The sequence below is a fragment of the Neolamprologus multifasciatus genome, chromosome 14, assembly GCF_963576455.1.
Source record: "Neolamprologus multifasciatus chromosome 14, fNeoMul1.2, whole genome shotgun sequence".
Lineage (NCBI taxonomy): Eukaryota > Metazoa > Chordata > Actinopteri > Cichliformes > Cichlidae > Neolamprologus > Neolamprologus multifasciatus.
In genome coordinates, this window is record NC_140452.1 from 35,870,536 (window position 1) to 35,898,130 (window position 27,595).

The 27,595-nt window shown below is 44.2% G+C and overlaps 1 protein-coding gene across 1 annotated transcript in view; it reads right to left on the minus strand.

Moving 5' to 3' along the window:
• a2m1 (alpha-2-macroglobulin 1) overlaps positions 1 to 26,737 on the minus strand; it is a 63,471-nt gene extending 36,734 nt beyond the window's left edge. Inside the window, exons 1-16 of the mRNA XM_085131499.1 lie at positions 26,299 to 26,737; positions 24,095 to 24,269; positions 21,353 to 21,515; positions 18,472 to 18,524; positions 17,642 to 17,662; positions 15,883 to 16,051; positions 15,688 to 15,772; positions 15,184 to 15,304; positions 14,972 to 15,086; positions 14,777 to 14,886; positions 13,006 to 13,161; positions 8,420 to 8,656; positions 8,172 to 8,235; positions 2,759 to 2,904; positions 2,482 to 2,631; positions 580 to 816 (exon numbers count right to left, since the gene is read on the minus strand). Coding sequence (XP_084987625.1) covers positions 580 to 816; positions 2,482 to 2,631; positions 2,759 to 2,904; positions 8,172 to 8,235; positions 8,420 to 8,656; positions 13,006 to 13,161; positions 14,777 to 14,886; positions 14,972 to 15,086; positions 15,184 to 15,304; positions 15,688 to 15,772; positions 15,883 to 16,051; positions 17,642 to 17,662; positions 18,472 to 18,524; positions 21,353 to 21,515; positions 24,095 to 24,269; positions 26,299 to 26,375 — 2,079 coding nt within the window. The 5' untranslated portion in view covers positions 26,376 to 26,737. The remainder of the gene's footprint in view (positions 1 to 579; positions 817 to 2,481; positions 2,632 to 2,758; positions 2,905 to 8,171; positions 8,236 to 8,419; positions 8,657 to 13,005; positions 13,162 to 14,776; positions 14,887 to 14,971; positions 15,087 to 15,183; positions 15,305 to 15,687; positions 15,773 to 15,882; positions 16,052 to 17,641; positions 17,663 to 18,471; positions 18,525 to 21,352; positions 21,516 to 24,094; positions 24,270 to 26,298) is intronic.
• Positions 26,738 to 27,595: the final 858 nt, after the last annotated feature.

Below are 27,595 nucleotides of genomic sequence, written 5' to 3' on the forward strand. Positions count from 1 at the left end.
CACACAAATCTATTTAATACTTCATTTTTTTGTCTCCATTTATTTATTCATACCATTTGTATTTATCTGTTCTAGTTCTATTTGTACATATTATCCGGCATCCGTGTGTGGACAGCAGAGAAAGAAGAGAAATGCTTTTCTTTGTACACATCACAATAAACGCTTTGAATCTTTGAATCATGTCTTCTGCAGCTAATAGGAGACATTAATACTACTGTGTAGTTTCAGTCAGACATCAGATTAGATCAGGGGCGTCAAACTCAAATACACAGTGGGCCAAAATTCAAAACTGGAACAAAGTCGCGGGCTAACATTAATATTTATTGAAAAAAAAATCTTCCTCCAGATATAAGAATGAATCTTTTCTTATGGACTCAAATACGTTTTGCTGGAAAACTGAATGTGGAACAAGCAAAGCTTAATCCTAAACAATATATATATTAGCTGTATAATACCAGCAGGCCAGCTCTAATAGTAATTTGGTATGGCTTCGCGGGCCAAATGTAATTAGGCTGCGGGCCAAATTTGGCCCGCGGGCCAGAGTTTGACACCTATGGATTAGATGAACAAATGTTTTACTTTAAAGATGCTGTAGACGTCATTCTTCTGTCTGCCTGGTCCATAGTAGATCGAACGTGTTTCTCGCCGTGCTCCCCGATTGTCGCTCACAATGGCCGGTATTGGCGGTGCTGTTGCCTCCAAATCTGCATCTATTACCATATCTGGCACTGGCAAGGAGTAGCAGGGATATGGCTCTGGGTCCTCAACATCATAGGAGTACCCAGACAGCTTCTCCACAGACAGCTGACTATATACCTGCATGAAAACACATCTGTACATGAGCCTGGTGGGGTGATAGCGGTGATCTTTTTCTCTTATCATCCATTAGCAGCAAACCACTTACATAGATTATTGTCTACTATCTAGGAGCACTCAGGTGTAGGAAAAAAGTGCTTGTATTAGTGGGTTTGAATGGGTGAATGAGGCATATTATAAAATATATATTTTCTTTGATGCAAATGAAGGTGACAACAGATGCACTGGAGAAATAACACTACCGACTAAAAAAAAGATGGTTTTGGAGGTGATGGCCACAGCCCCCCAGGAGCCAGAGGCAGACAGAGATGGAATCAGGAAAACTGCATCATCCACAGCCCTCAAGATGATTTAAATTTTTAACTATGATTCTTGGTATGATTGTGAATCCATCCACCAAGACTCAAAAGTGACTATACAATTTATAGGCAAGGCCTGTTTGCTAATTACTAAAATAAAGAGTCGTTTCCAAATGTTCAACTTTCACACAGGAAGTCTCAAAAGGTCCAAATAGATGTCTGTACAAATAAAAGAAGCCATCATTTCACTGAAAAAACAAAATAAACCTATCAGATACAAAAACTTTAGGAGTGGCCAAATGACCAATTTGGTGCATTCTTAACAATGAAGGAATATATATATATATATATATATATATATATATATATATATATATATATATATATATATATAAGCTAGGTCAACACCACCAAAACACCATGGAAGACACCCAAAGCTGATGATCAGATTTGTTCCCTCGGTTAAGAAAAACCCTTTTACACCATCTAGCAGTATCAAGAGAAATCCTGAGGCGGTAGACCGTCGATTGTCAAAGTACATAATCAGTAGACGCTTTCATGAATGGGAATACAGGGTATACAACAAGATGCAAACCACTACTTCCACTCAACAAGAAGGCCAGATTGGACTTGACTAGAAAACATGTACGAGACCCTAAACGGGTATTTTGACTGACGAAACCAACATAAACCTGTAGCAGAATGACCAGAAGAGAAAAGGAGAACAAATAAGGATCTGGAGCATACCATATCATCTGTCAAACATGGTGGAGGCCATGAGGAACTGGGCCATTCATGTTTACTGATGATGTGACTGCTGATAGATGTAGCAGGATGAATTGTGAAGTGTACAGAGCTGCACTCTATGCTCAGATTCAGCCAAATGATAGAAAACAGATCAGATTAGGGCAAATGGATAATACCTGCAAAAACAATCAAAGACTTGTCAAGGTAAAGAAATGAGATACTCTTCAGTGGTGAAGTCAGACACTGAAGACAAAACCAGCAGCAGAGAATCCCACAATCAAGCAGCAACTGAAGGCAGTAAAGGCCAAAAAAACAGCTCAAGGGAGAAAACACTGCATTGGTTGATGTCGATGGATGTGAAAGCAATCTTTGACTGCAAAGGATTTTCATCAAGCAATTAAAAACAATATTTCTACTTCAATGTATGTTAGTTTGTTCAGATACTTTTAAACTTCAAGAACTTGAATATTTAATTGATTAAGAGCCAACAGGTCTTCCAGTGTTTTCTTATTTCTACGCATTTAATTTTTTTGAGTGGTGTAGAAAGTAGAAGATGTTACAAAACCAAACTATAGTAATGGTAGTGTTCTTAATGTGGATCAAAGTAGGATTGTCGTACATAGCTGACAGTAAGTTCCTGCTCAGCCTGGAGCAGCAGGACGCTCTGGTCAATAGCTCTAACAGAGCACAAGGAGCCAGGGTGAGCCTTGAGACTGAGGGTGGTCCTCTCTGCTGGAAGCTCCTGGAGGGAGGAGAACTTCAGAGACACCTGTGTGGGAGATACCGAGGCGGAAAACAGATTAAGCCCGTCTATCCTTATGTTAGCTCTCTAAAATGCACACATCCTTCACTACATTCCCAGGTGGCTTTGAGGTCTTAATGTGGTAATGTACTACCTTGTTATTGAGGCAGAGCTGAACAGGGAAGTCATGGCTGTCAGCAACAGCCTCTCCACTGGGCATCAAAGTGTAAACGACCACCTGGGCAAATGGTGCCAGGTCTGACATCCGAGTGAGCGGCACGGACATCTCCCCTTTGTTGACTGAGGAAGAACCAAAGAAAGCATGGCAGCAATTATCAAAATAAACAAGATAATATTGAGTCACGTGACTAATGAGCAAATCAGCTACATTATTAGCATGAAGCTAAACTTGCAAAATGTAATTAGATAATCAAGAACGAACAGTTATGTCTATAACTTCTGTTTCCTGAAGGACAGGAATGAGATACAACACATAAGTATAGCATATCACGCCCTTGTGTGTCCTGGCTGAAGAAACCTTTATTCACGCCTTTAAGGCAGATGACCTGTGATGACACGCACATGGCCCCGCCTGCACATATAGCCGCTGTCATCACAGTCATCCCTCAGTTCGATAGCCGCTCTTCACCGAGCCAAGCTGCTCAGTGGGGCCACCTTGTGTTGTACCTCGTTCCTCTCCTTCAGGGAACAGAAGTTATAGACATAACTGTTCGTCCCTTTCAGTTGATTCACTCGGTACAAGTATGGGAGAAATATACACACACTGCAGACCAGCCACCGAACTGGCATCGGACCACCACCACATTAGTGAGCGCTAGACCCAGCAGAACGGACAGTACGAGCCACCGAAGGGGCTGTGACGTCCAACCGATAAAACCGCACAAAAGTGTCCAAGTAGTTGCAGCACAAATATCACCTGCAGGCACCCCCTTAAAAAGAGCCCATGAGGTTGCCATCCCCCTGGTGGCATGAGCTCTCACCCCCAAGCAAGACCTTTGGTGCTGTACGCCAGTGAGATAGCTTCTATAATCCAGTGGGACATCTTCTGTTTAGACAGAGCCCTACCTCTGGCTGGATTAGCGAAGCAGACAAACAGCTGGTCACATAAACGCACATTCTGAGTGCGCTCAATGTAGGTACGGAGCACATGCACTGGACAAAGAGAATGCATCCTCCTCTGCTCCTCAGGTGCAAAAGGAGGGGAGCAAAAGCTCAGTAACTCAAACTCCATTGAGTTATAAGCTGCAGGAATGACCTTGGGATAATACGACTTTGTGCCATCAGGAGAGAACTGTGTGTAGCAGGGATGCACAGACAGTGCATGAAGGTCACCCATTCGCTTTGCCGAAGCCAAAGTGAGAAGAAACGCAGTTTTATATGAGAGAAATTTCATATCCACAGACTCAATGGGTTCAAACGGGGGGCTACAAAGGGCCTCCAGCACCAAAGAAGAGTCCTAAGCAGGGACACTGGACTTAAGCACGGGTCTCGGCTGGCGAACTCCTTTCAAAAAACGTATGGCGAGGGGATGTGCACCTGGTGTCACCCCGTCAAAGCCAATATGACAAGCAGATATAGCTGCTAAATAAACCTTAATTGTCAAAAATGAAAGGCCCTTATCCAGCAGCTCCTGCAGAAATGTCAAAACATCCACAATAGAGCACTGAAATGGGAGAGTGTGGCGGTCCTGGCACCATTGCTCGAAGGCTCGCCATTTGTAAGCGTACAAGCCTCTAGTAGATGAGGCCCTAGTGTTCTGAATTGTCGCTATCACACTAGGTGGCAAACCCTTAGCAATCAAGTTTAACCTCTCAGCAGGTAAGCATGAAGGTGGCACAGATCCGGGCGCGGGTCCTCCCGCCTGAGAGAGGAAGTCTGTGCGGAGAGGAAGCTGCCAAGGACTTAGTGCCAGAAGGCTGATAATCTCTGCATACCACGACTTTGTGGGCCACCAAGGGGCCACTAGAATCAGAGACACTGCCGTCGCACTCTTTCTAGAACTGGAGATATCATTTCCACTGGGGGAAATGCATACAGGAGCACGTCTTGCCATTGGTGCGCTAGCGCGTACATGCCCAAGGGTGCATCGTGGTCGATTATGGAGAAGAACAGGGGGCAGTGAGTATTTACCCTGGAAGCAAAAAGATCTACTTGCACCTTGCCAAATAGATCCCAAATCTGAGCCACTATTAAAGGGTGTAACCTCCATTCTCTCACCAGAGGACCCCCCCTGGAGAGAAGGTCCGACCCCAGGTTCAGGTGGCTTGGGGCATGGGTGGCTCTTAGAGACAGAAAATGAACACTGCACCATAACAGCAGAGAGCGAAACAGCTTCAACAGGGGAAGAGAGCGTGTTCCTCCCTGCCTGTCTATGTAAGACACCACTGTTGAATTGTCTGTCCTGACTAAGACATGCTGGCCCTCAAGGACTGGATGGAAATGTTTGAGAGCTAAGAACACTGCTAACAGCTCTAAGTGGTTGATGTGCAGCTCGCGCTGGGCGCTGGTCCAGATCCCTCTTACTGATGCACCCTCGCACAGCGCTCCCCACCCAGTTAGGGAAGCATCTGTGGACACCACCTTGCGAAACAACACCCTCCCAATTCAAGAGCCTTGTTGCAGCAGCCTGGGCTCCCTCAAAGGACGGTGAGCTAGCATGAGAGACGCGGTTACCATCAGCCTCCTCCAGAAGTGATGCGATGCACACAGGCGGTGAGAGAGGGTCCAGCATTGAAAAGCTCTCATCTTTAAAAGTCCAAGTGGCATTACGGCGATCATAGATGCCATCATGCCCAAAAAAACTTAATATAGTCTGGAATCGCTGTCTGCGTCCCAGCTGAAACTGAGCGAGGCGGCGATGAAATGCAGCCCATTCTGTGCTCCGACAAACGTGCGCGGCTGGAAAGGGAGCACATTTCCCAACAAGCAAGGAAATCTGCTGACTTGGATGCCTCTCTCTGATGGTCGCTGGTGCTACCTCGGCACTTTTTGCAAAGATGTGAGGAGCGAGCGACAGCCTGAACGGCAGCACCAGGTATTCGTAGGCTACGCCCTCGAATGCAAACCTCAGAAACTGCCTGTGTTTCCGGTGTATAGCCACATGAAAATAAGCATCTGTTAGATCGACCGTTGCAAACCAATCTCCCGGGACGACTGCATTCAAGAGCTGTCTGAGTGTTAAACTTGCATGTTCGTAGATACTTCGTAGAGACCCCAAACTGCAACCGGTAACCCATGGCAACAGTTCACAGCACCCACGGAGAGCGGGCGCAAGCATGTCACTGAGGAAGTGAGCAGCCAGCCGGCTGATCTGCAGCACCGCCAGTGAGACACTGTCGCCCCCAGTGTGTCTGCAGGGAAATGCATCACCTGCCTGACCTGCCTCATTCTGCCTGCAGGCTGAGCATTTGTGATTGTTTGAGAATAAACACTCTTTATTGATTGTAACATGGGAACATGTACATTCATACATTTTATTGGAGGCACCTTACCTGCGGCACAACACTGAAAAACAGCGGGAACACTTGATGTGGTCACCTGAACATTCAACACACCTGAACAGGGAGTTACAAGCTGAGGCATTTTGTGTGCAGACGGTTTGTGCTTGAGGCTTGGGCTGAGGCTTCTTCCTCCTGGGCGCCGGGTCCTGCTAGCGGCCCAAAAGTGGGCCTTTCCTCCAAGCTGGCTGGCGCAGAACTCAGCACCCACTGGAGGCACACCAACCACAGCAGCGGGCAGCAGTCTCTTTCCAGACGGCAGAGGAGCGACAGCCCCGTGAGAGCTAGCTGCAGGCTGGAGCTTCAACTGACGTCGCACAGAGTTTCTGTCTACTTCTTCCTCATGACTTCAAGCGAGTGTCCGAATAACCCAGTCCAGCCACTGGTTTATCCAGATATACAGCCCCGTCCCTATCCGGGACATCACAGAGGGTGAGCCACTGGTGCTTCTGCACCAATGCTGTCGAAGCCATCCCTCTGCCCAGGGAGAGCGCTGCACAGCAGGACACACGGAGGGTGTAATCTGTGGCGACTCCGACCTCTTTAAGAAGAGGTGCAAGCAGGCTGTCATCAGGAACCAGTGATCCGAGCTCCACCAGGCACATCGCCTGGTATGTCTGGAGCATGGTGACGGAGCTCATGGCCTGAGCCCAAGATATCCTCTCCAGCTGCGACACAGAGGATATGCAGTGCTTGGACCTCCGACAAACCATGGCTGTCCAGGCTGATGTCCAGCATGTCATCGTCTTCCTGGGGAGACGATGACATGCTGGCGCTCCTGCATGGTTCCAGCTCGTCTTCGGTTAACCCATCAACATATTCCATGTGGTCAGCCCAGCTAATTGTGGGGGACACCGACCGGATAATCCTTGTCCTCAGACTTGGAAGAAGAAGGGCTCCAGACACAAAGAAGTGAGGGTCGTGTTGTGTGACAGCCGTCTGTCCCAGCACCTTTTCCATAAATGTCAGCCGTCTTTAAAGGGTCGAGTGCGGACCTGGCACAGGCTTTGGGCTCCGTCAACACTCTCATGGCGTGAAAGATCCCAGGCAGACAGGGCAGGCATCGTGCTGGTTGCTGTCACCCCTGAGGACAGGGAAGGACAGGGGCGAACAGAAGATTTCTGCTTTGCTCGCTTCAGTTTGGAGTCCATTCCAAAACGCAAAGTAAAAGGCTGCACAGGAAAACTCTGCGGGTAGCCTACTCACCAACTGCGTGGTAGAGTCCAACACCAATGGGCAGTTAAGCTAAGTTCAAGTCAGCAGATAACAGAGCTAACTAGCCCAACTCACCAGAGGTGTTCTCAATGAGGTGACGAGCGTAACAACTGAGAGATAAATGGTAAATGGCCTGTACTTGTATAGCGCTTTACTTAGTCCCCAAGGACCCCAAAGTGCTTTACACATCCAGTCATCCACCCATCCACACACTGGTGATGGCAGCTACGTTGTAGCCACAGCCACCCTGGGGCGCACTGACAGAGGCGAGGCTGCCGGACACTGGCGCCACCGGGCCCTCTGACCACCACCAGTAGGCGGTAGGTGAAGTGTCTTGCCCAAGGACACAACGACCGAGACTGTCCAAGCCGGGGCTCGAACCGGCAACCTTCCGATTACAAGACGAACTGCCAACTCTTGAGCCACGATGATTGTGATGACAGGGTTATATGTGCAGGCAGGGCTGTGCGCATGTCATCACAGGTCATCTGCCTCCCATGTTTCTTATATATAAATATACCACTATTTACTGAGGACCATTTTGGACAACCTATACTGTACTCCACATTACAAAGTGGATGCATAGCATTACATAAAATGGCCTTGTTTATGATAACTAAAGGTATATTTGACCACTGATGCAGACTTAATAGTTTTTTGACATTAGGGCTAGATAGCTAATAGTAGAATACTGAAATTAGTGGATGACCTGCTCTACCACCCCAACCTCACCCCTACACGCTTTGATGCAACTTTAAAGGGCTTTTTTCATAGGATGTCTAACTCTAAAATCACAGACTTGTACTTCAAAATTAGCTTTCGTCTCGTTCGTACCAATTCCCACTTTGACAGCCACTGGGATACGACCATGCTGCACTACTGAACCTCTGGACTGCACCTGCAAAGAAAGACAGAAACTTCACTATGAGGGTGTGTTTATGTATATCTCCAATACATCTCAAACGTGTGCACAAAAGTCTTTAGAGAAAAATCATTTAGACTCAAGCTACAAACATGCAGATCACCAAAATCGTGTTTCAATGAACACTGGGTGGGTTCACGCCACAATCCCTTACACGTACCAGATAAAAGAAGTCGAGGACCTCCTGCCCTTTCTCCAGCTCCTCTCCCTGGATGATGTACTGGGCACGCACAGTCGCTTCACTGTCACAGGGCAGCTTACTGCTGGCCTGCATGAGCTTCAGAAAACTGCTACTCTTGGAGTAAAACGCTGTGACATGGTGGTGGCTCGCCCTGTAGTTTGGTCTCCTCAAACCATAAACATAATGGTCATGCTCCGTTGTATTTTTTGAACTCGCCTGTTGACAAAGTGAGGTCAAATATCAAATCCCTACTCTTCACATTAGACCAGTGTTTCCCAACCAGTGCGCTGTGACCGTGGAAGATTATCTGGTTCCATCTGATCAGTGATCGCCGTGACGGGCAGAACAATGACATTCTCTTCCACTAGAGGGCCACAACTACCTGCTCTAATTAAATCTGTTGCCAACGGTGTGTAACTTTGCCAAAACAATGTCGGACTCTGTAGTTTTCTCTGGTCCCCTCCCCAATCAGACCAGGAGTGACATGTTTAGCCGCATGTTCTCCTTAAATTGCTGGCTGTCTGAGTGGTGTCCCAGAAACGATGTGGGCTTCATAGATAATTGGCAAACCTTCTGGAGGAAACCTGGTCTTGTTAGGAGAGATGGCATCCATCCCACTTTGGATGGAGCAGCTCTCATTTCTAGAAATATCGACAAATTTATTAAACCCCTCAAAACATGACTATCCAGAGTTGGGACCAGGAAGCAGAGTTGCAGTCTTACACGCCTCTCTGCAGCTTCTCTCCTCCTGCTACCCCCCCAAAAACCCATCTCCATAGAGACTGTGTCTGCTTCCAAAAAGACAAAAAACAAACTAAAAACCAGCAACAAACAACTTAAACAATCACAAAGAAAGAACAATACAGTATCCACATCTGAACCAAAGAGTAAAACAGTGAAATGTGGATTATTAAATATTAGGTCTCTCTCCTCCAAGTCTCTGTTAGTACATGACTTAATAATTGATCAACAAATTGATTTACTCTGCCTTACAGAAACCTGGTTGCAGCAGGATGATTATATTAGTTTAAATGAATCAACACCCCCGAGTCATTCTAACTACCAGAAACCTCGAAGCACAGGTCGAGGGGGTGGTGTGGCAGCAATTTTTCACACCAGTCTATTAATTAATGAAAGACCAAGACAGACTTTTAATTCATTTGAAAGCCTGATGCTTAACATTGTCCACCCCAGCTGTGAAACTCAGAAACCAGTCTTACTTGTTATCATCTATCGTCCACCTGGGCCTTACACAGAGTTTCTGTCTGATTTCTCAGACTTTATATCTAATTTAGTTCTGAGCTCAGATAAAATAATTATTGTGGGTGATTTTAACATCCATGTAGATGCTAAAAATGACAGCCTCAACATGGCATTTAATCTGTTGTTAGACTCAATTGGTTTCTCTCAAAATGTAAAAGAACCCACCCACCACTTTAATCACACTCTAGATCTTGTTTTAACATATGGCATAGAAACTGAACATTTAACAGTGTTTCCTGAAAACCCTCTCCTGTCTGATCATTTCTTGATAACATTTACATTTACAATAATTGATTACGCAGCAGTGGAGAGTGGACTTTATCAAAGTAGATGTCTTTCTGAAAGCGCTGTAACTAAGTTTAAGAATATAATCTACCCACTGTTATCATCGTCAATGCCCTGTACCAACACAGAGCAGAGCAGCTATCTGAACGCTACCCCAACAGAGGTCGATTATCTTGTTAATAATTTCACCTCCTCACTACGTACGACTCTGGATACTGTAGCTCCAGTGAAAACTAAGGTCTCTAATCAGAAGTACCTGACCCCGTGGTATAATTCTCAAACACGTACCCTAAAGCAGATGACTCGTAATCTGGAGAGGAAATGGCGTGTCACAAATTTAGAGGATCATCATTTAGCCTGGAGAAATAGTTTGTTGCTTTATAAGAAAGCCCTCCGCAAAGCCAGAACAGCTTACTACTCATCACTGATTGAAGAAAATAAGAACAACCCCAGGTTTCTCTTCAGCACTGTAGCCAGGCTGACAAACAGTCAGAGCTCTTTTGAGCCAACCATCCCTTTAACGTTAACTAGTGATGACTTCATGAACTTCTTCACAAATAAAATTTTTATCATTAGAGAAAAAATTACCAATAATCATCCCACAGATGTAATATTATCTACAGCTACTCTTAGTTCCATTGATGTTAAGTTAGACTCTTTTTCTCCAATTGATCTTTCTGAGTTAACTTCAATAATTACTTCCTCCAAACCATCAACGTGTCTTTTAGACCCCATTCCTACAAAACTGCTCAAAGAAGTCCTGCCATTGATTAATTCTTCGATCTTATATATGATCAACCTATCTCTAATAATCGGCTATGTACCACAGGCCTTCAAGGTGGCTGCAGTTAAACCTTTACTCAAAAAGCCATCTCTAGACCCAGCAGTCTTAGCTAATTATAGGCCAATCTCCAACCTTCCTTTCATATCAAAAATCCTTGAAAGAGTAGTTGTCAAACAGCTAACAGATCATCTGCAGAGGAATGGTTTATTTGAAGAGTTTCAGTCAGGTTTCAGAGCTCATAACACCACAGAAACAGCTTTAGTGAAGGTTACAAATGATCTTCTTATGGCCTCTGACAGTGGACTCATCTCTGTGCTTGTCCTTCTTGACCTTAGTGCAGCATTCGATACTGTTGACCATAATATCCTATTAGAGCGATTAGAACATGCTGTAGGTATTACAGGTATTGCACTGCAGTGGTTTGTATCATATCTATCTAATAGACTCCAATTTGTGCATGTAAATGGAGAGTCCTCTTCACACACTGAGGTTAATTATGGAGTTCCACAGGGTTCGGTGCTAGGACCAATTCTGTTTACATTATACATGCTTCCCCTAGGCAGCATCATTAGAAGACATAGCATACATTTTCACTGCTATGCAGATGACACCCAGCTCTATCTGTCCATGAAGCCAGATAACACACACCAATTAGTTAAACTGCAGGAATGTCTTAAAGACATAAAGACTTGGATGGCCACTAACTTTCTGCTTCTTAACTCAGATAAAACTGAGGTTATTGTACTCGGCGCTGAAAAGCTTAGAAATATGGTATCTAACCAGATTCTTACTCTGGATGGCATTACCTTGGCCTCCAGTAACACTGTGAGGAACCTTGGAGTCATTTTTGACCAGGATATGTCCTTCAACGCACATATTAAACAAATATGTAAGACTGCGTTCTTCCATTTGCGCAACATCTCTAAAATTAGAAATATCCTGTCTCAGAGTGACGCTGAAAAACTAGTTCATGCATTTATTACTTCCAGGCTAGACTACTGCAATTCATTATTATCAGGATGTCCAAAAAACTCACTGAAAAGCCTTCAGTTAATCCAAAATGCTGCAGCAAGAGTACTGACAGGGACTAGAAAGAGAGAGCATATTTCTCCTGTTTTGGCTTCCCTTCATTGGCTTCCTGTTAAATCCAGAATTGAATTCAAAATCCTGCTCCTCACATACAAGGTCTTAAATAATCAGGCCCCATCTTATCTTAATGACCTTGTAGTACCATATCACCCTATTAGAGCACTTCGCTCCCGCTCTGCAGGCCTACTTGTTGTTCCTAGAGTATTTAAAAGTAGAATGGGAGGGAGAGCCTTCAGTTTTCAGGCCCCTCTTCTGTGGAACCAGCTTCCAGTTTGGATTCAGGAGACAGACACTATCTCTACTTTTAAGATTAGGCTTAAAACCTTCCTTTTTGCTAAAGCATATAGTTAGGGCTGGACCAGGTGACCCTGAATCCTCCCTTAGTTATGCTGCAATAGATGTAGGCTGCCGGGGGATTCCCATGATGCATTGAGTTTTTCCTTTCCAGTCACCTTTCTCACTCACTAGGTATTAACAGACCTCTCTGTATTGAATCGTATCTGTTATTAATCTCTGTCTCTCTTCCACAGCATGTCTTTATCCTGTCTCCCTTCTCTCACCCCAACCGGTCGCAGCAGATGGCCGCCCCTCCCTGAGCCTGGTTCTGCCGGAGGTTTCTTCCTGTTAAAAGGGAGTTTTTCCTTCCCACTGTCGCCAAAGTGCTTGCTCATAGGGGGTCATATGATTGTTGGGCTTTTCTCTGTATCTATGAAGCGCCTTGAGGCGACATTTGTTGTGATTTGGCGCTATATAAATAAAAAAAAAAAAAAAAAAAAAAAAAAACAAAAAAACTGCCAGCAAAATAGAAGATGAAGAAGAAATTACATAATAGTCGTGCTGTGACTGACACAGCGCAGCGCATACTAGCAATAGATAAATATTTGAAAGAAAAAGTAGAAACCTCTGACCCAGATGAAGGCCCTAGCATGAGTAGTGGTCAGAAGAAGCAAAAAGGTAACTGGGGACAAACCGAGCCAATACCGCTACACCTGATGTGCGGGGAAAAATGATCAATATGCTTTTTGTGATATTTTTCTAACGTGAAATATGTGCCGTGGCTCCAAAAGGTTTGGAAACACTGGGTTAGACACTTGAAAATAATAAAATATTAAAAAGTAACTAATTTCATTACAATGTAACCAACCTTCAGATGCACACTGTCCTTCCAAAGAGACGTGCCCAGAGAAAACAAAGCCACGCCATTCACGTCTGTGGTGAGCTCTAGTTTCAGTGAGCTACCAACAAACAAGTACACTGCCTCATTGGCAACAGGCTTGTTGTCTGGACCAACAACTTTGATCTGTGAACAAGACAGAGTAAGAAGTTGTAACAAGACTCGCACATCTCCGTAATAATGATTGTTATTGCCCTTGATTAGCTTCCTCTGCATGACTCAAAGCATCCCTAAATACTATTTCATACATCTAGTTACTAGGGGTGCAACGATACTCGTATCGATATTGAACCGTTCGATACAGTGCTTTCGGTTCGGTACGCATATGTATCGAACAATACAACATTTGTAATTTATTTTATCAACTTTTCTTCTGACGGTGCTGTCTGTGTCGAGCGCTCGACAGTGCAGCCTAGGCGGAGTACAGTGTTGCCAACTTAGCGACTTTGTCGCTATATTTAGCGAGTTTTCAAACCCCCTAGCGACTTTTTTTCTAAAAAAAGTCGCTAAAAAAAGACGTGAAAGACATTACAAAAAACAATAATTGCTAAAAGAAATTTAATTTGTAGTTCTAAATAAATTCTAAATGCATTTAGGACATTTTTTGCTCACTTTATGTCTCGTCCACGATGTTATTTCTCTCTCCAGCAGCGTAGGTTACAATTACATTAGCATGACCAATTATGCAAATTAGGTGATGACGTCATTTAGCGACTTCTAGCGACTTTTAGGACAACCAATAGCGATTTTCCTTACTGAGGAGTTGGCAACACTGGCGGAGTAGTCGAACGCAGATCCACTGAGCGCAGCGCAAGCTAGCAAGACAGAAGTTAAGCTCCTTGCAACATGGCAAATTGAACCTCCCCCACCCTCATTCAGATCTGGCGTCTGGAACTATTTTGGTCTTCATGTGACGTATGACCCTGAAGGTAAGCGCGTCATGGACTAAAGTAAAACAGTATGTCGGATGTGCCACGCAATGCTCAATTACATGGGTGGGAACTAGTGCGTTAGCGCAGTTAGCTCGTTAACGTGTTGACGCTGTCCAGCCCCACGCACGGGGCGATCCGCGGTAGCTCATTAACGGAGATTTGCCGTGTTGTGGCGTTAATGTCATTTCAGATTAACGCTGACAGCACTAGTGGGAACACAACGAATATGACTGCACATTTACTCCGACATCATCCTGGTGCAAAGACAAGTGGAAGCAGACAAAAACAACAAGCAGCATGCTACAAACTTTACCGGAGTCAGCGGTTAGCACATGATTCTCCTTATGGGGACCTGATATGTTTAATATGCTGCTGAGAATATAGCCCAGAAGAAGCGTATAGTAGAGCTTTTATTTTGGAAAGAGCCATTTCTCTGTAATAAACTCTCTTTTCCAAAGATGAGGGATTCCTCCATCAGATAGATTTATTATTTTATTACTTTGTTGTTTCAGCAACATTAAATTTAAAAACTGTACTTTTGAGTTAAAATATATATTTATAATTTTAATAAATGACAAATTAAAAAGGCGTGAACATTTTTTTGTATCGAAAACATATCGAACCGAACCGTGAATTTTGTGTATCGTTGCACCCCTACTAGTTACATTGTAACAAATGCAATGTTACATCGTCCAGATTCTAGAATCTTTTGGGCTCCAGAAGAAACACGTCCACCTCACGGTAGGATCAGATGAGAAGCTCATGAATCCTGCTGTGCAATGTCCTGACAGCAGGATGAGTCTGGTTACCTTTCCTTCAAACGGGATGCCAGGCTTGTATGCCTCAGGTACGTCCTCGAAGGTGACAGTTCTGATGTCACAGGTGAAGCTGGTCTGCCCGTAGCCTTTAAGAGTGACGCCTAGATGGTAGTTAGCATACAGATCGCAGGTCATCAGGAATTTGCCGTGCTACGTTGATGAACAGTCGGCTTTTAGTCTGCCTACCTGTGCCATACTCTTCCATCTCAGCAGTCACCTCAAACGTGTCACCGTACATGTTCTTGTGCAGAGAAAACGCCGTCATGTTCACAGTGTGTGTAGCACATCCACTTTTATCCGTCTAGAAGATCACAGAAAGTGAACACCAAGAAAGTAACATCAGTGAAAAGGACTGACTGCAGCACAGTTAGCGTCTCTGTTAACATCTGAACACTCACAGTTAGTACGTAGGTCTCGCAGAGGTCTTCGTTTTGGGGAGATGAAAACCAGAAGAAACGGATGGCGTTTCTGCAGAACCGTGCCATCACCAAACCAATAACAGGTTTCCCATACGTGTATCTGTTAAGAACACACACAAAGATGAGATTTGTTGGAACGGCCGGATCATGTTAGTTGTTGATGATGATGCCAGCAAGGTCAGATCATTCAGCCAACGTTAATTTTCACCTATGCCGGAAACATGACTGGTACAGAGTCTAGCCAGCCTCAGAGCTTTTCCCAGCTGGCCACTGTTAATAGTATGAATTATATAAATACTCAAATTCCTCTAGTAAAAAGTACTATTATATCAAAGTACAGACAAAATAAGGAAAACATCATTGCTACAGGCAGTTTGTTGTTCCCACAAATCCAGACTCATCTTAGCACCAGCGCTGCCCAGCTGGATTTCTTTGAACCAACACAGACAAGAACACCAGTTTCTGTTCGACTGGGACATTTACTTTCCACAAATCTTCAGTGCTGCCTCCTGATCCAGGACGGTAATCACACTGGGCAGATGAACCTTCACTTCATACTTTGGCAAAACTAGAGCAAAGGAAACAGAGTCAGATCTCCCCGTAGCTGAGCATTTACATCGACTGAGCTCGTAATCATTTCTGGTCTATAAGAGAAGACGCTTCATTTTTTCCTCCCACCGTATTCTTTGATGTCAAAGCTGTGGGATATTTGTTCTCCCTTGTCTGTCAAGGCAGTGATGGTGTAGCTTCCTTGTACAGCCTCAGGAATCATGGGGTGTGAAAGATCAAGGATGCCGCCAACAACAGATTTATCCAGCCACTGGGCAATGCGGTTGGAGCTAGGATCCTACACAGAGTAAAGACAGAGGAGAATTTATTTAGGGATGTCAAATCAAACGAGCTCGTAGCTTCCAGCCTCCAGCTCCTCTGCTGGGACACAGAGATGTTTCCAAGCCAGCCACCAGATAACCTCTGCTCTTTGTGGATTGTGGGTCGGCCCTGTGACATGGGGAGAAACAACACACACACATGATCCCTCATCTGAGACGGGCATGCCAGAGTGCTTCCTGGAGCCAGGCATGTTAGAAGGACAAGCTCCTGCAGGAGGGACCAGTGCAATCCAAACGTTGCCCAAACTGACTGGAGTGACATTTATCTTAACGAGCTCTCGTTTGGAGAAAAGAACCTGTTATAGTCCTCCTGATGGTTGGCTTGTGTAATTAGGTCTGTGATTCAGAGTAGGGCTGGGCCATATCATACCGTTCACGGTAACACCGGTATAATGTTGGGCAACGATAAGAAAATGAAATATGGCGATAGAATATGGGTAAAACATGCATGCGCAGTGCCTTTGTTTACATACGCACATGGCGGCGACGCAGAATGAGAAGAGCGAAAGTGGATCGTTGAATGAACCAGATGAACCAGAACTGGTTTGTAAAAATGCTGCAGCTTCACTGGTGGAACTGGTTTAGCTTTCGTCAGATACACAACAAAGCACTATTTTTGGTAGCGCATGCTAGCGGGCCGTCGTTATTACCGTGTTGTTTGGAAAATACGACACACTTAAAATCAATCCTGTGATTTTTATGAAAGTCGACAGAGCCCCTTATAATCCCGTGTGCCTTATGTTTGAATTCTGGTTGTGTTTACTGACCTCGAGACGATTTTATGTGCACGGCGCTCGAAAATCTGTCACATGTTTCAGGACGACTTTGCTAAGCTACGAAGCCGCACCGCTTGATGGATTGTTGGAGCATTACAGCTATCGTAGGCGGAGCCTCGCGGAGTGATACGTACTGTGCTTCAACATAATATTACCGTATTGTGTGTGTTTAACCTCTTTTTAAGTTTTGTGGATATTATACATGGTTATGCTGAGGATATGTCGGCCAGTTTCCACTGGAAATGTCTTTTGGTTAAACTGTCAGCAACAAATTTGCAGTGTTACATTTTTATATAACTTTAATGCACATAAAAAAACAGCTGCTTGTTTAAGTGAAAATACATTGATGGGGTTTTTTTGCACTAATAAAGTTGTGGAGTTGTAAAGTATTTGGTCTCGTGTCAATTATATCGTCAGTTATATCATTATTGCAAATTTTCAAATGTATATGGTGATAAATATTTTTGGTCATATCGCCCTGCTCTAATTCAGAGGTAGCTAAAGTCCTTGTTAGTCTTCACAACCAATGCAGTGCAGATATCCAATCTACAATATCTTATACAGCACCACCCCAGAGAAGAAAAAGTAAATGGGGGGGTGCTGGTGAGCAGTCTGCACTTTAATTACATGTCATACAGCCCTCCCTCCATCGCCTCATTTCCTGCCTGCATCGTTACTCTCACAGAAGGCACAAATGGCAAAATCTTTTAAAAGAGCGAAACAGACATGTCAGCAGTTTCCAGGAGAGATGCCAATTTGAGTGTTTCTTACCTGCAGCGCCACTTCTTTATACTGAAAGAAGAAAGAAGAGTTTACGTTTAGTTTATTTGCACACAGAATTAACACAATAAGGACAATATATTAGAAACATATCAGTAAGGTGTCCTGATAAATGTTGCAACGACTTTCATGTCAGGTTCAGATCACACAGCAGAACCCAATTACTCAGCAAGCACACAGCACCGAGTGTCCCGGTGACAGATGTGAAGGCGCCACACCCTGAAACAACACCACCACTGCCAGGTCTTATTTCCTAATTGGACGATGAGAGTCAAACAACACATCCTCCACGGCCGAGTTATTACCGTGTTCCTCTGAAACACACGTGATATTTTGGCCTCAATTATTTCGTTCTTACATCTCCAACAGAGCGCCGGAAAGAGCAGATGCATAATGGCAGATAAAGTCTCACAACACTACAGCTGGTGGGAGTTACCACCTTCAAGCTGGCTACTTTCATCATGTGATGCATCTGAACGGATTTCACGTGTTTTCATCCTCTGGTCCAAAAACGGAAAAGGCCCTGAGCCGCTATTGATTCAGATGTTTGGGTCAAATGTAGTGTGCGCCAAATGAACTCTGACAGCATGTTTATCACACTACTCCACACAGCGCTCCACACCCACGCTGTCTTCAAAATCAACAAACAGCCTTCCTTTCACCTCCCACTCTCCTGAACCAAAATAGACCTTACTCCTCAGATTCACCGACTGCCTGCTACAAATCACAGCAGATTATCAAGTTCGCTGCTTGAAATGACTCCACAAATGGCACAGCGGCACATGATTGTGACAGACGAGGACAAGTGGAGAGAAACGTACCACTCGTTCCACGGGGAGGAAACTGGCATCCATGGAGACGATCCGGAATTTGACTTTAAAAGAAAGAAAAAAATACATTATTATATTGTATTTTCAGTTATTGCACAAGTGGATAATGAGAGGAAGCAGAAGACAAAGGGAAAACGATCCTGGTGATAGCAGATGGACTAAAAGGAAGCAAAGTGTATGCAAGCACCAGAGTCTCTTTATACTCTGATGAATTAGGGCACAAGTCAGATTCAGTGGGGAAAATGAATCATGTTGATATCTATACTGACACAGACTGGTCACCGTGTTGGGAAAGGGTGCCCCATCATTTGATGGAAATGAAAATCATCAATCTGCAGATGGCTGAATAAAGAAAAACCCTGAAAATCAAAGTGAATGATGATGAAGACGAGTTTTACTGAAATGCAGCAACTCAGAATGCTGCAGCACTTTGTGTGACGCCCACGTGCTTGTCTGCATGCCTGACAGCATCCCGGAGGATCTCCTCCCACATCTGGACCAGGGAATCACTGAGCTCCTGGACAGTGTGAGGTGCACCTGAAACATGATGTCCCAGAGGTGTTGGTGTGCGATCTCGGTCAGGTGAACGTAGGTGCCTTCATCCTGCCAGGCATTGTTGTGTCCAGTCTAGGGTCTGAGGCCTAATGACAGTCAGGATGTTGTGGAGGTCTGCGTGTCCGTCCATGGATACGCCTCCAGTCATGCAGAACAACGCTACAGGCAGCATGTTCCCCACGGCTAGCCCACACCCTTTTACAACTGTCACATGTGCTCAGGCTGAACCTGAAGCTCGTCTGGGCACCTGCGGTGGGCCTGACAATTATACTCGGGATTATACTGGAATACTAATAACACTTCCATAGGTATCAGTCGTGACACTGACGCTAGCCAAATTCAAAACTAGTGGAAAACCGTCAAAAAAGATGAAGAGGGAAACATGTCAGTGCCCTTCAGCTGTGAAAGCTTTCCCCTTTTGGCTCATTGTTGTCCCTGTAACACACCTGTTGTTGCCTTCATTAACAACCCTGTCTGATACTTAACTGATCAGATCAACAAGTTTCAGTGACCTGGAATATGTATCGGATTAGTCTACGGTTGCTGTTCGACTTTTTTACACAGACAAATATATTTTAAAATGTATTTGCCTATTGTTGTAGGCAACACATTAAAAAACAAAAAAAACATTTAAGGATTAGCCACCGATGACGTCACCTCAGCTTGAGCTGAGTGGTTCTGCCATTGGTTACGAAAGATGGATGTGTTGAGGAAAGGCGGGTCTGACTGTGACACAGCCAATGATCTTCCGTTTTGATATAATAGTAATCGTAATAATCATAATAATAATGGATTGCATTTATAAAGCGCTTTTCAAAGCACCCAAAGCGCTTTACAACTCCACTATTCATTCACACACACTGGTGGAGGCAGCTACAGTTGTAGCCACAGCTGCCCTGGGACAGACTGACAGAAGCGAGCCAGGCACTGGCGCCATCGGCCCCTCTGGCCAACACCAGTAGGCGGTCTTGCCCAAGGACACAACGACCAGGACAGAGAGCGCGGGGATCAAACCGGCGACCTTTTGGTTACAGACGCGCTTCCAACCCCCTGTTCCACGGTCGCCCCCCAAAGGTGGTATGGGTACGTTCACTCTGCAGGTCTTGATGCTCAATTCCGATTGAAATGATTGAAATGCGATTTTTTTGTCTGCTCGTTCACACTACAAATAAAATGTGACAGCAAACGCGCTCTAGTGTGAACGCTCAAAGCGGCCGCATGCGCAAAAGAAGACGTCACACACAACGCGCTCTGTTTAGACCCAGAGCAAACAGTGTTGTTTAACTGATGACCCTTAATATAAAGACTTTGGACTTCACGTTTCCCAATTTTGCTTTAGGTTATAAAGTTATTTACACGTGGCCTAATAATTCGGATACGGGTCGCACAGGGTCAAAAAAGTCGGATTTGATGCGCTTTCGCCTGCACTGTGAACGTAGCCTTTGATTTCCAAACAGACTAAATTTATTGCCACCTGGTGGCCTTCAGACAGAATGCAGGTTTAAGGCTCTTCTGTATCGGGTTCATTTTTTTGACGCTGCAGCTACATCCATGTTTTATTCCACGTGCGATTTGGCGGGCGTGGCTTAGCTGGCCAAATAATACCAACTGAAAGCCGATTTCACAGTGACACGGTAAAGTGTAACGTTACTTCTGATTGGATCACCTGTGTCTGCAAATGGAAAGCATGAGACAGATTAATGTAGTTAAAAACATATGTTACAGTATTCTTGTGGTTACAGCTTTGAACTTGTTTATAGAAGCTGACTGACGAGCTCATTTTGTTAAGACTGACACCAATTTATAAACTGTTATATGGGTCAAATTCATTTTTGATTTTTACTCAGACTCGTGAAAGTCTTTAAAGAGTCCTCACTGAAACACTATGACAATGCTATTAAAATATAAACTTGTTTTACTGTCATAAGAAGCTGCAGAATACCCAAAAAAGTTAAACTCCACTAGGCTAGATCATCTCATCTTAATCAGACTTATTCAGGAGTTAGCAGCCTGCACTAGCGCTCGACAGCACTAAGTGGTTAAATAAACTCCTTTTCTCTTCACCCACTCAGCCTTTCCTACTTTAAATATAAACAGCCTCTCTCTAGGAGAGCACCCTTCTTCTGTGCACTGAACAGACAACAACCAGAAGTTATCAAGTTATGAAGTGCTGGCTCAGCATTATGCAGATATATCAGACCAAAAATGTGCAAGCGCAGCAGAATGGGTAAGCAGCGCAGACGAGACGGCGCTGCAGTAGCGTGTCGCTCCTTCTACAACACAACAGCTCCAACACCTCCACACTCGCTCCACCTACCAGTCTGTCCAGGTTTGTAGATGGGCTTATCAGTCCGGACGATGTGGATGAAGGTTGGAGGCTCGATGACGACTTTGGTATTGGTACGCGTGCTCGTCAGATTGTTTTCATGGAAAATATTGACATAAACTGTTGCCACAATTCGGCTGCGTACTACAGGGACCTGCAACACCAGCAAACACACATTTGTCAGAGATGGAAAACGTTTCATGCAGAGCACAATCTGTACTTTTCCTCCACAGCCGCCACTCATTTCCTTTTATTTTCAAACATATACACACATATGTAAGTATATATAGCTAAAGAAATGGGGAGAAATGATTTGTTTTTGAGAAACAAACAGCAAAGATATCATTTTAAATTGTTTTGGGTCTTTTTTTTTTTTTTTTACCAGGTTAATCTTTTTATGGAGACTACATTGGTTCGTCTCAGGTGTTACACTCCTTTTCATGCATGAATGAGTCAGAGGTTAGAATAAAGTGAAAAAATAAATAAAAACACATTCCACTGAAGATGGCAGGTACACAGTGTGGACTGCAAATGGGTGAAAGTTAGGGGTGGGGGAAAAAATGGATACTGTGTAGCATGGTGATATTTTGTTTGCTAATAATGTATGGATACAGGGACAGCAGAAATCGATACTTTGTTACAAAAAGGTTTTTGTGCTCTGACTTCAGAGCATGTTGATCCTTTTTCTGAGCAAGAATCCTGACATTCCTTCACTGTCCAAATGTGTTTAACTTGTTTTTGGCAGCAATAAACATGACAGTTTACTTATTTTAATTTAAGACATGTTTTATTTTAATTAAGTTTAAAACTTTTTTATTTAATGTAAAATTATATTTTGTTTTAATTTACTTTCAAATTCTTCAGTTGCTGAAGGGGCTGCATAGTTTTCATAAACTGCATAGTTCAGAATAGCTATAATTGTACCAGATGGTTGATTCAGTTAAGTTGGACTAGACTGTAATACAAACCGTTCAGTTTGTCAACAATCAAACTGAAATGAGAGAAAGACTGAGTGTGAGACTTTGATATTAGATAAAATGAATATTGATAAAGTTTACCTTTATGTACAGAATCTGAATATCGAATATCTGAATAAATATTTTTAAAAATTGCAATAATATCGTATCGTGGGATGTATGGGGATTTCCACCTCATATATATATATATATATATATATATATATATATATATATATACACACATACACACACACACATACATACATACACACACACACACACACACACGTATGTGTGTGTATATATAGCTAAAGAAATGGGGAGAAATGATTTGTTTTTGAGAAACAAACAGCAAAGATATCATTTTAAATTGTTTTGGGTTGGATTGTTTTTACCAGGTTAGCCTTTTTATGGAGACTACATTGGTTCGTCTCAGGTGTTACACTCCTTTTCATGCATGAATGAGTCAGAGGTTAGAATAAAGTGAAAAAATAAATAAAACACATTCCACTGAAGATGGCAGGTACACAGTGTGGACTGCAAATGGATGAAAGTGCAGCAAACACATTGAAAGACTTTCAGAAAGTCTAATGCTGAAAACCACTTTAAAAAGTGACGGTGTTCGCCCGCTTCCTTGGACGCAAAACGTGTTGCAGCTCAAGACTTTTGCATCAAACGTGTCATAAAAAGCCATCTGAGCTGCGCTGCTCTTAGGGAACAATGTTGCACACAGTTAATTATGAAATGCTGTCACACTTGTGCATGTTTTGTTAATGCTGCTGTTACATAACAAGGACCAGAACCACTTCCAGACATGTCAAAAAGACTGTTGTGTTCAGATGTGTGTCGTGAGACCGAGCGCAGGGTTGGCTTCCAGAGGAATGCAGGTACATAGCTAGCCTCTGGCAGAAAGCGGTCTTTGTGCCCAGAGACAAAAACCAGTCCTGCAACAGCGCCAAATAGCAGGAACAAAGTGAAACTAAGTGCGACTGTCACAGAGGCTATTTGGGTCGGCGGGTCGTTCCACATCAATATGGAGCGAGGCCTGCAAGTTGCATAACAGCAAGCAGAGGTGTGACATAAAGCAGAGCTGCAATTTGCAGAGAACCCACTGAGGTTGGCAGGCTCAGTCATGGCGCCGGGAGGATAATTAGGTCCAAACTTGTGCCAAGATTTAAGCCATTAGCTTAATGGATGGTGATGGGAATTCTGCTTGGAAACCACGCTGGTGCATTTACTGTCTACAAACAACACAATACAAAGCTGTTGGTTTGTTTTTAAAAAGTGAAATACCGCGAATCATTGTTCACGATTAGTCATGCTGGAGGTACATCATCGAAAAACAGCAGCGATTCAGCCAGAGGACGTTCTGAAGACAGTGTTTCATGGATCAGAGGAAATATTTGTTTACACCAGCTGTGCAGGAAACTTATTATTACTGTAAAAGGAAGCTGGTTTCACGGAGCTAGAGCTGATTGGTCTGTGCGTGATTCACACTCTGGCGTGATGGCGTGGGATAACCACCGAGCAGATTTCATTCACAAACAGAAACTTCTGTGTGGTTAGTGCTACGATTAAAATTTCAATCGCTTTATATCGAAAACATAACAAAATATTCCAGAAGAAAAATGTTTACCCAGTGAAATGTGTATTCCTGGGCTATGGTCTAATAGGACCCCACTCATCCTGAACTATCCCCCCACATGAAACTGGAAGTGTGGAGAGTGGGAGTCTGAGTATTCACAAGTTCTTTTGTGCGTTTCTTGGATCTGACCTGGAAGTTTAGGCAGCGGTAGAAGTCCTCGTTTACTTGCTCGTCTAAGATTGTGACAGAGCCCTCAGTGAGGCCGATGACCATGCGCACAGGCTCAGTCAGGCCGTGAATTTGGGCACACAGGGTCTCCTGTTTCCCTGCAGTCACACGCGAACTCACAGTCACTGCATAAATCCTGCAAGGAGAAGAGAAAGTGCCCTCATTAAAACAAACCAAACTGTCAGCACTCGATTACGTGAAAAGCTAGGAGAAAAACAACGCCAAGCATTAAAACGTAGAACCCAACTTGTTAAACACACGTTTGATTTAGAGCGATAACCGCTAATGTTTACAAAGCACAAACTTCTAGCGTGTTGCTACAGCTAGCTGGTAAATGGTCCAGTTAAAGAACTAAATGAGTAGCAGGGTTAAATCCTACAACCATCATCTGTTTCTTTGTTTCACGGTGAAAGAGTTTGATTTAACCTCAAACAAAATCAGTTTCTTGTTCTCCAGTATAAAAGTTAACACCCTGCATGTGAATTATGTAGCTTCTAAGAGGAGTGTGCTAACAAGCTGCTACGTGAGACGTTAAAAGCTTCTGATTACAGCAACACACTGACATTCAGTGAGCGACTCATCCTGTCACAGATGTTTAACACTACACGGCTCGGTGACTGGAACCAGCACTGAAAACACCATCAAACATTAAAAGGACACAGTTTACTGTTTCTGGAGGGAACCAGAGTTGTGCTATAGTTAGAGTCCAGTCTTCACTGAGGAGTCTGATTGGTCTGCAGTATTTGTTGAATCTATCAGCTGTCACATCAACAACAACAAACAGTGTTGATTTATTTCCACTGCAGCCCTGCATGCCCATCCTGTAACCAGAAGGTCGATTCTGTTCATCTGGGTGTATTTTTCTTCCAAAAAGTCAGCTGGATGAAAGTTAATCTCACAGGAAATGCAAGATCCAGATAAGTGCCAACAAGCATGCATCAACTCATTTTATAACCTCCCTTCACGATGTTTGACGATGATAATGAGACGATGCTTTGATTCATCTTGGTTTCATCCGTTTCAGAAATGTACAGTGTATTCAGCCATCTGCCATCACCAGAGGGGAGGAAGACGGGACAAAAGACACTATGCTGAAATGGAGAATGGTGTGTGAACACACAGTAGATGAAAAAGGGTGAATGAAGGAAAGCGACTGTAATTCCTAAACAGTTAAAGCAACAGTTTATATTTTAAAATCCACTGTGGTGGTAGAGAGGCAAATGTATCCAAAACACCAGTCATCTTCCAAACATTAACACTGTATGCAACAGAAATACTCCCCATTGTGAATTTCTTCTTAATGTACCTGCTTGTGCACAACACATACAGAAACTGTGTGCACAGTATTTTTATTTCAGCCCTGGACTCAAAAGGGAAGCAGAGTTCCAGTAACTCCTGTGTCCCCATGCCATCCTTCCTGCACAGCGGACGTATTCATCCAAATAACCACACAAGGCCCATATAAGTCACATGTGCAAATGAACATTGGAAAACATCAGCAACAGCCATGATATGCAGCTTCTAACGAAGCACTCTGCTGGATTCTCTGTGTGGACGCTGCTTGGCACACAGGGGCCTGCTGCTGCCAATGAGAAATAAAGGACACATTTAATTGAGTTTTGGGTGGTGCTGCTGAGAATATTGATGCTGTTTCTGCCAGGGACGAAGTTGCACAATGATGAAAAGTCATTTGACTCCCAGTGTAAAGTATGAAAGGCATGCGAGCCGTGATGATTAAAGTTTAGAGCAAGCAAAAAAAGTCCGGATGGAAAATGTTATTCGGCCTTCCGGTGCCATGAAAATCATGTCACATTTACACTCTACTCAGGTAAAGCCGAGAGCAGCTTATTAATCAAATGCTGGTAAGTTGTAGCAGATGGGACATGCGCGCGCGCACGCACACATAGTCTTTGCTCATTGCATAACACTGTCCTGTGGCCACACACTGGACTTTCTGCCTCAGCAGTGCAGTGGTGCAGGTTTTTCGTGATTACACCAGAATCCAGTGACAAATACATGATGAAGCTGCGCGTGACATTTTTTTTAAATAAAGTTTTTCCAACACCACCTCGTGCACCTATTCGGACGCGTCTTGGCGCGAGGGGCAAGCCAAACTTTTGCACAATGACATGCATGAGTTCCGTTAGAAATATACGTTTACTTACGTGTCGTTGAGCAAGGCCGACGCTTGCACGAGAGCTGATGAGAGTATGACAGCAAACAGCTGAAGGACATGTGCCATGGCTGCAGAGGAGAGTCGGTGCTTCGCGAGCAGCGACACGAGCGGAGCGAACCGGACTGCACCGGAGGAGGAGGACGGACTTACAACCCCAGGGCCCGGACCCAGAGAGAGAGAGGGAGACACCGAGGGATGTGCGTGGTACCAAGCAGCTGTAAGAGAGGGGGTCTGCTACAGTGATTTGCTGTTTTTACTGCAAACACCGCCACCCCCTCTTTGCGAGTCACTCCCCCCAACCTCGTTGGACCTTTGCAGCCGCCTCCCTGTTCCCGAAAGACTCACAAAAGTCTAATTACACGCACACGCAGAGTCCTGCCTGCGGACAGTGTCTGCTGCTCGAGTTTCTGAAGAATTTCGGGAAAGCCCAGTGGGGCTGAGACGAGAGTGGGTGGAGGTCTGATACAGTCGAGATGACCCTGCACTTTGAGCACCTGTTGGCCAATAACAGTCAACGGGGCTTAAAACAACACAGATAAGGCAGGGCCTCTGTGGACCTTAACTGTGTCCCCCAACGCCTGCAGCTATGTGAGCTTTTCAGAGTTTTAGCATTTAGCGTTTCCCCCTAGAAACACTAAACACTAGAATTACAAATGTCCTGTGCGCTACCTTCACATGCAGGAGATATGAAGTTTTCTCAAATGATGAGAGCAATATTAAGCCCAATCCAATGTTTACCACCAGCAAACTCTTTAATCAGCCTAAATGTTGTGCCCTGTCTTGTGTTACGAAATCAGTTTCACCCCGGTTCTTTTTATTCCTCGAGCATCCAGAGACGACACCAGACTCAGTAGTTATTTCACAAAACTTTTATTCATCTTCATGAAGGGTGTGTCCCTCTGCAAAATCTTCACCCCTTTGTTAGTTACAGCCAGCTTTATAGAGGCGTCCCCATCATAAAACCCCCTACAGTGTGCTGCAAACTCTGTGTCTGTGTCTATGTGAGTGCTCGTGTGTGACTGTGTACGCATACCTGTATGTATGTGTGTGCACGTGAGTGTGCGTGACAGTTAAAACACTGTAGGTGACTCCCTAGAGGTCATAAAACCCATCTCCCTTCCAGACCACAGTTATCCAGTTACAGATATCCTCTGGGGAATTTCCACTCAGCATCAACTCCCTCTGTCTTACTTTCACAGTCCAACTGGGGAGGGTCTCCTAAACTCTACTCCTAAGTTCATGACACAATCAGGCCTTTGCTACATTGAGGGCAGTGTCAGTGTCTC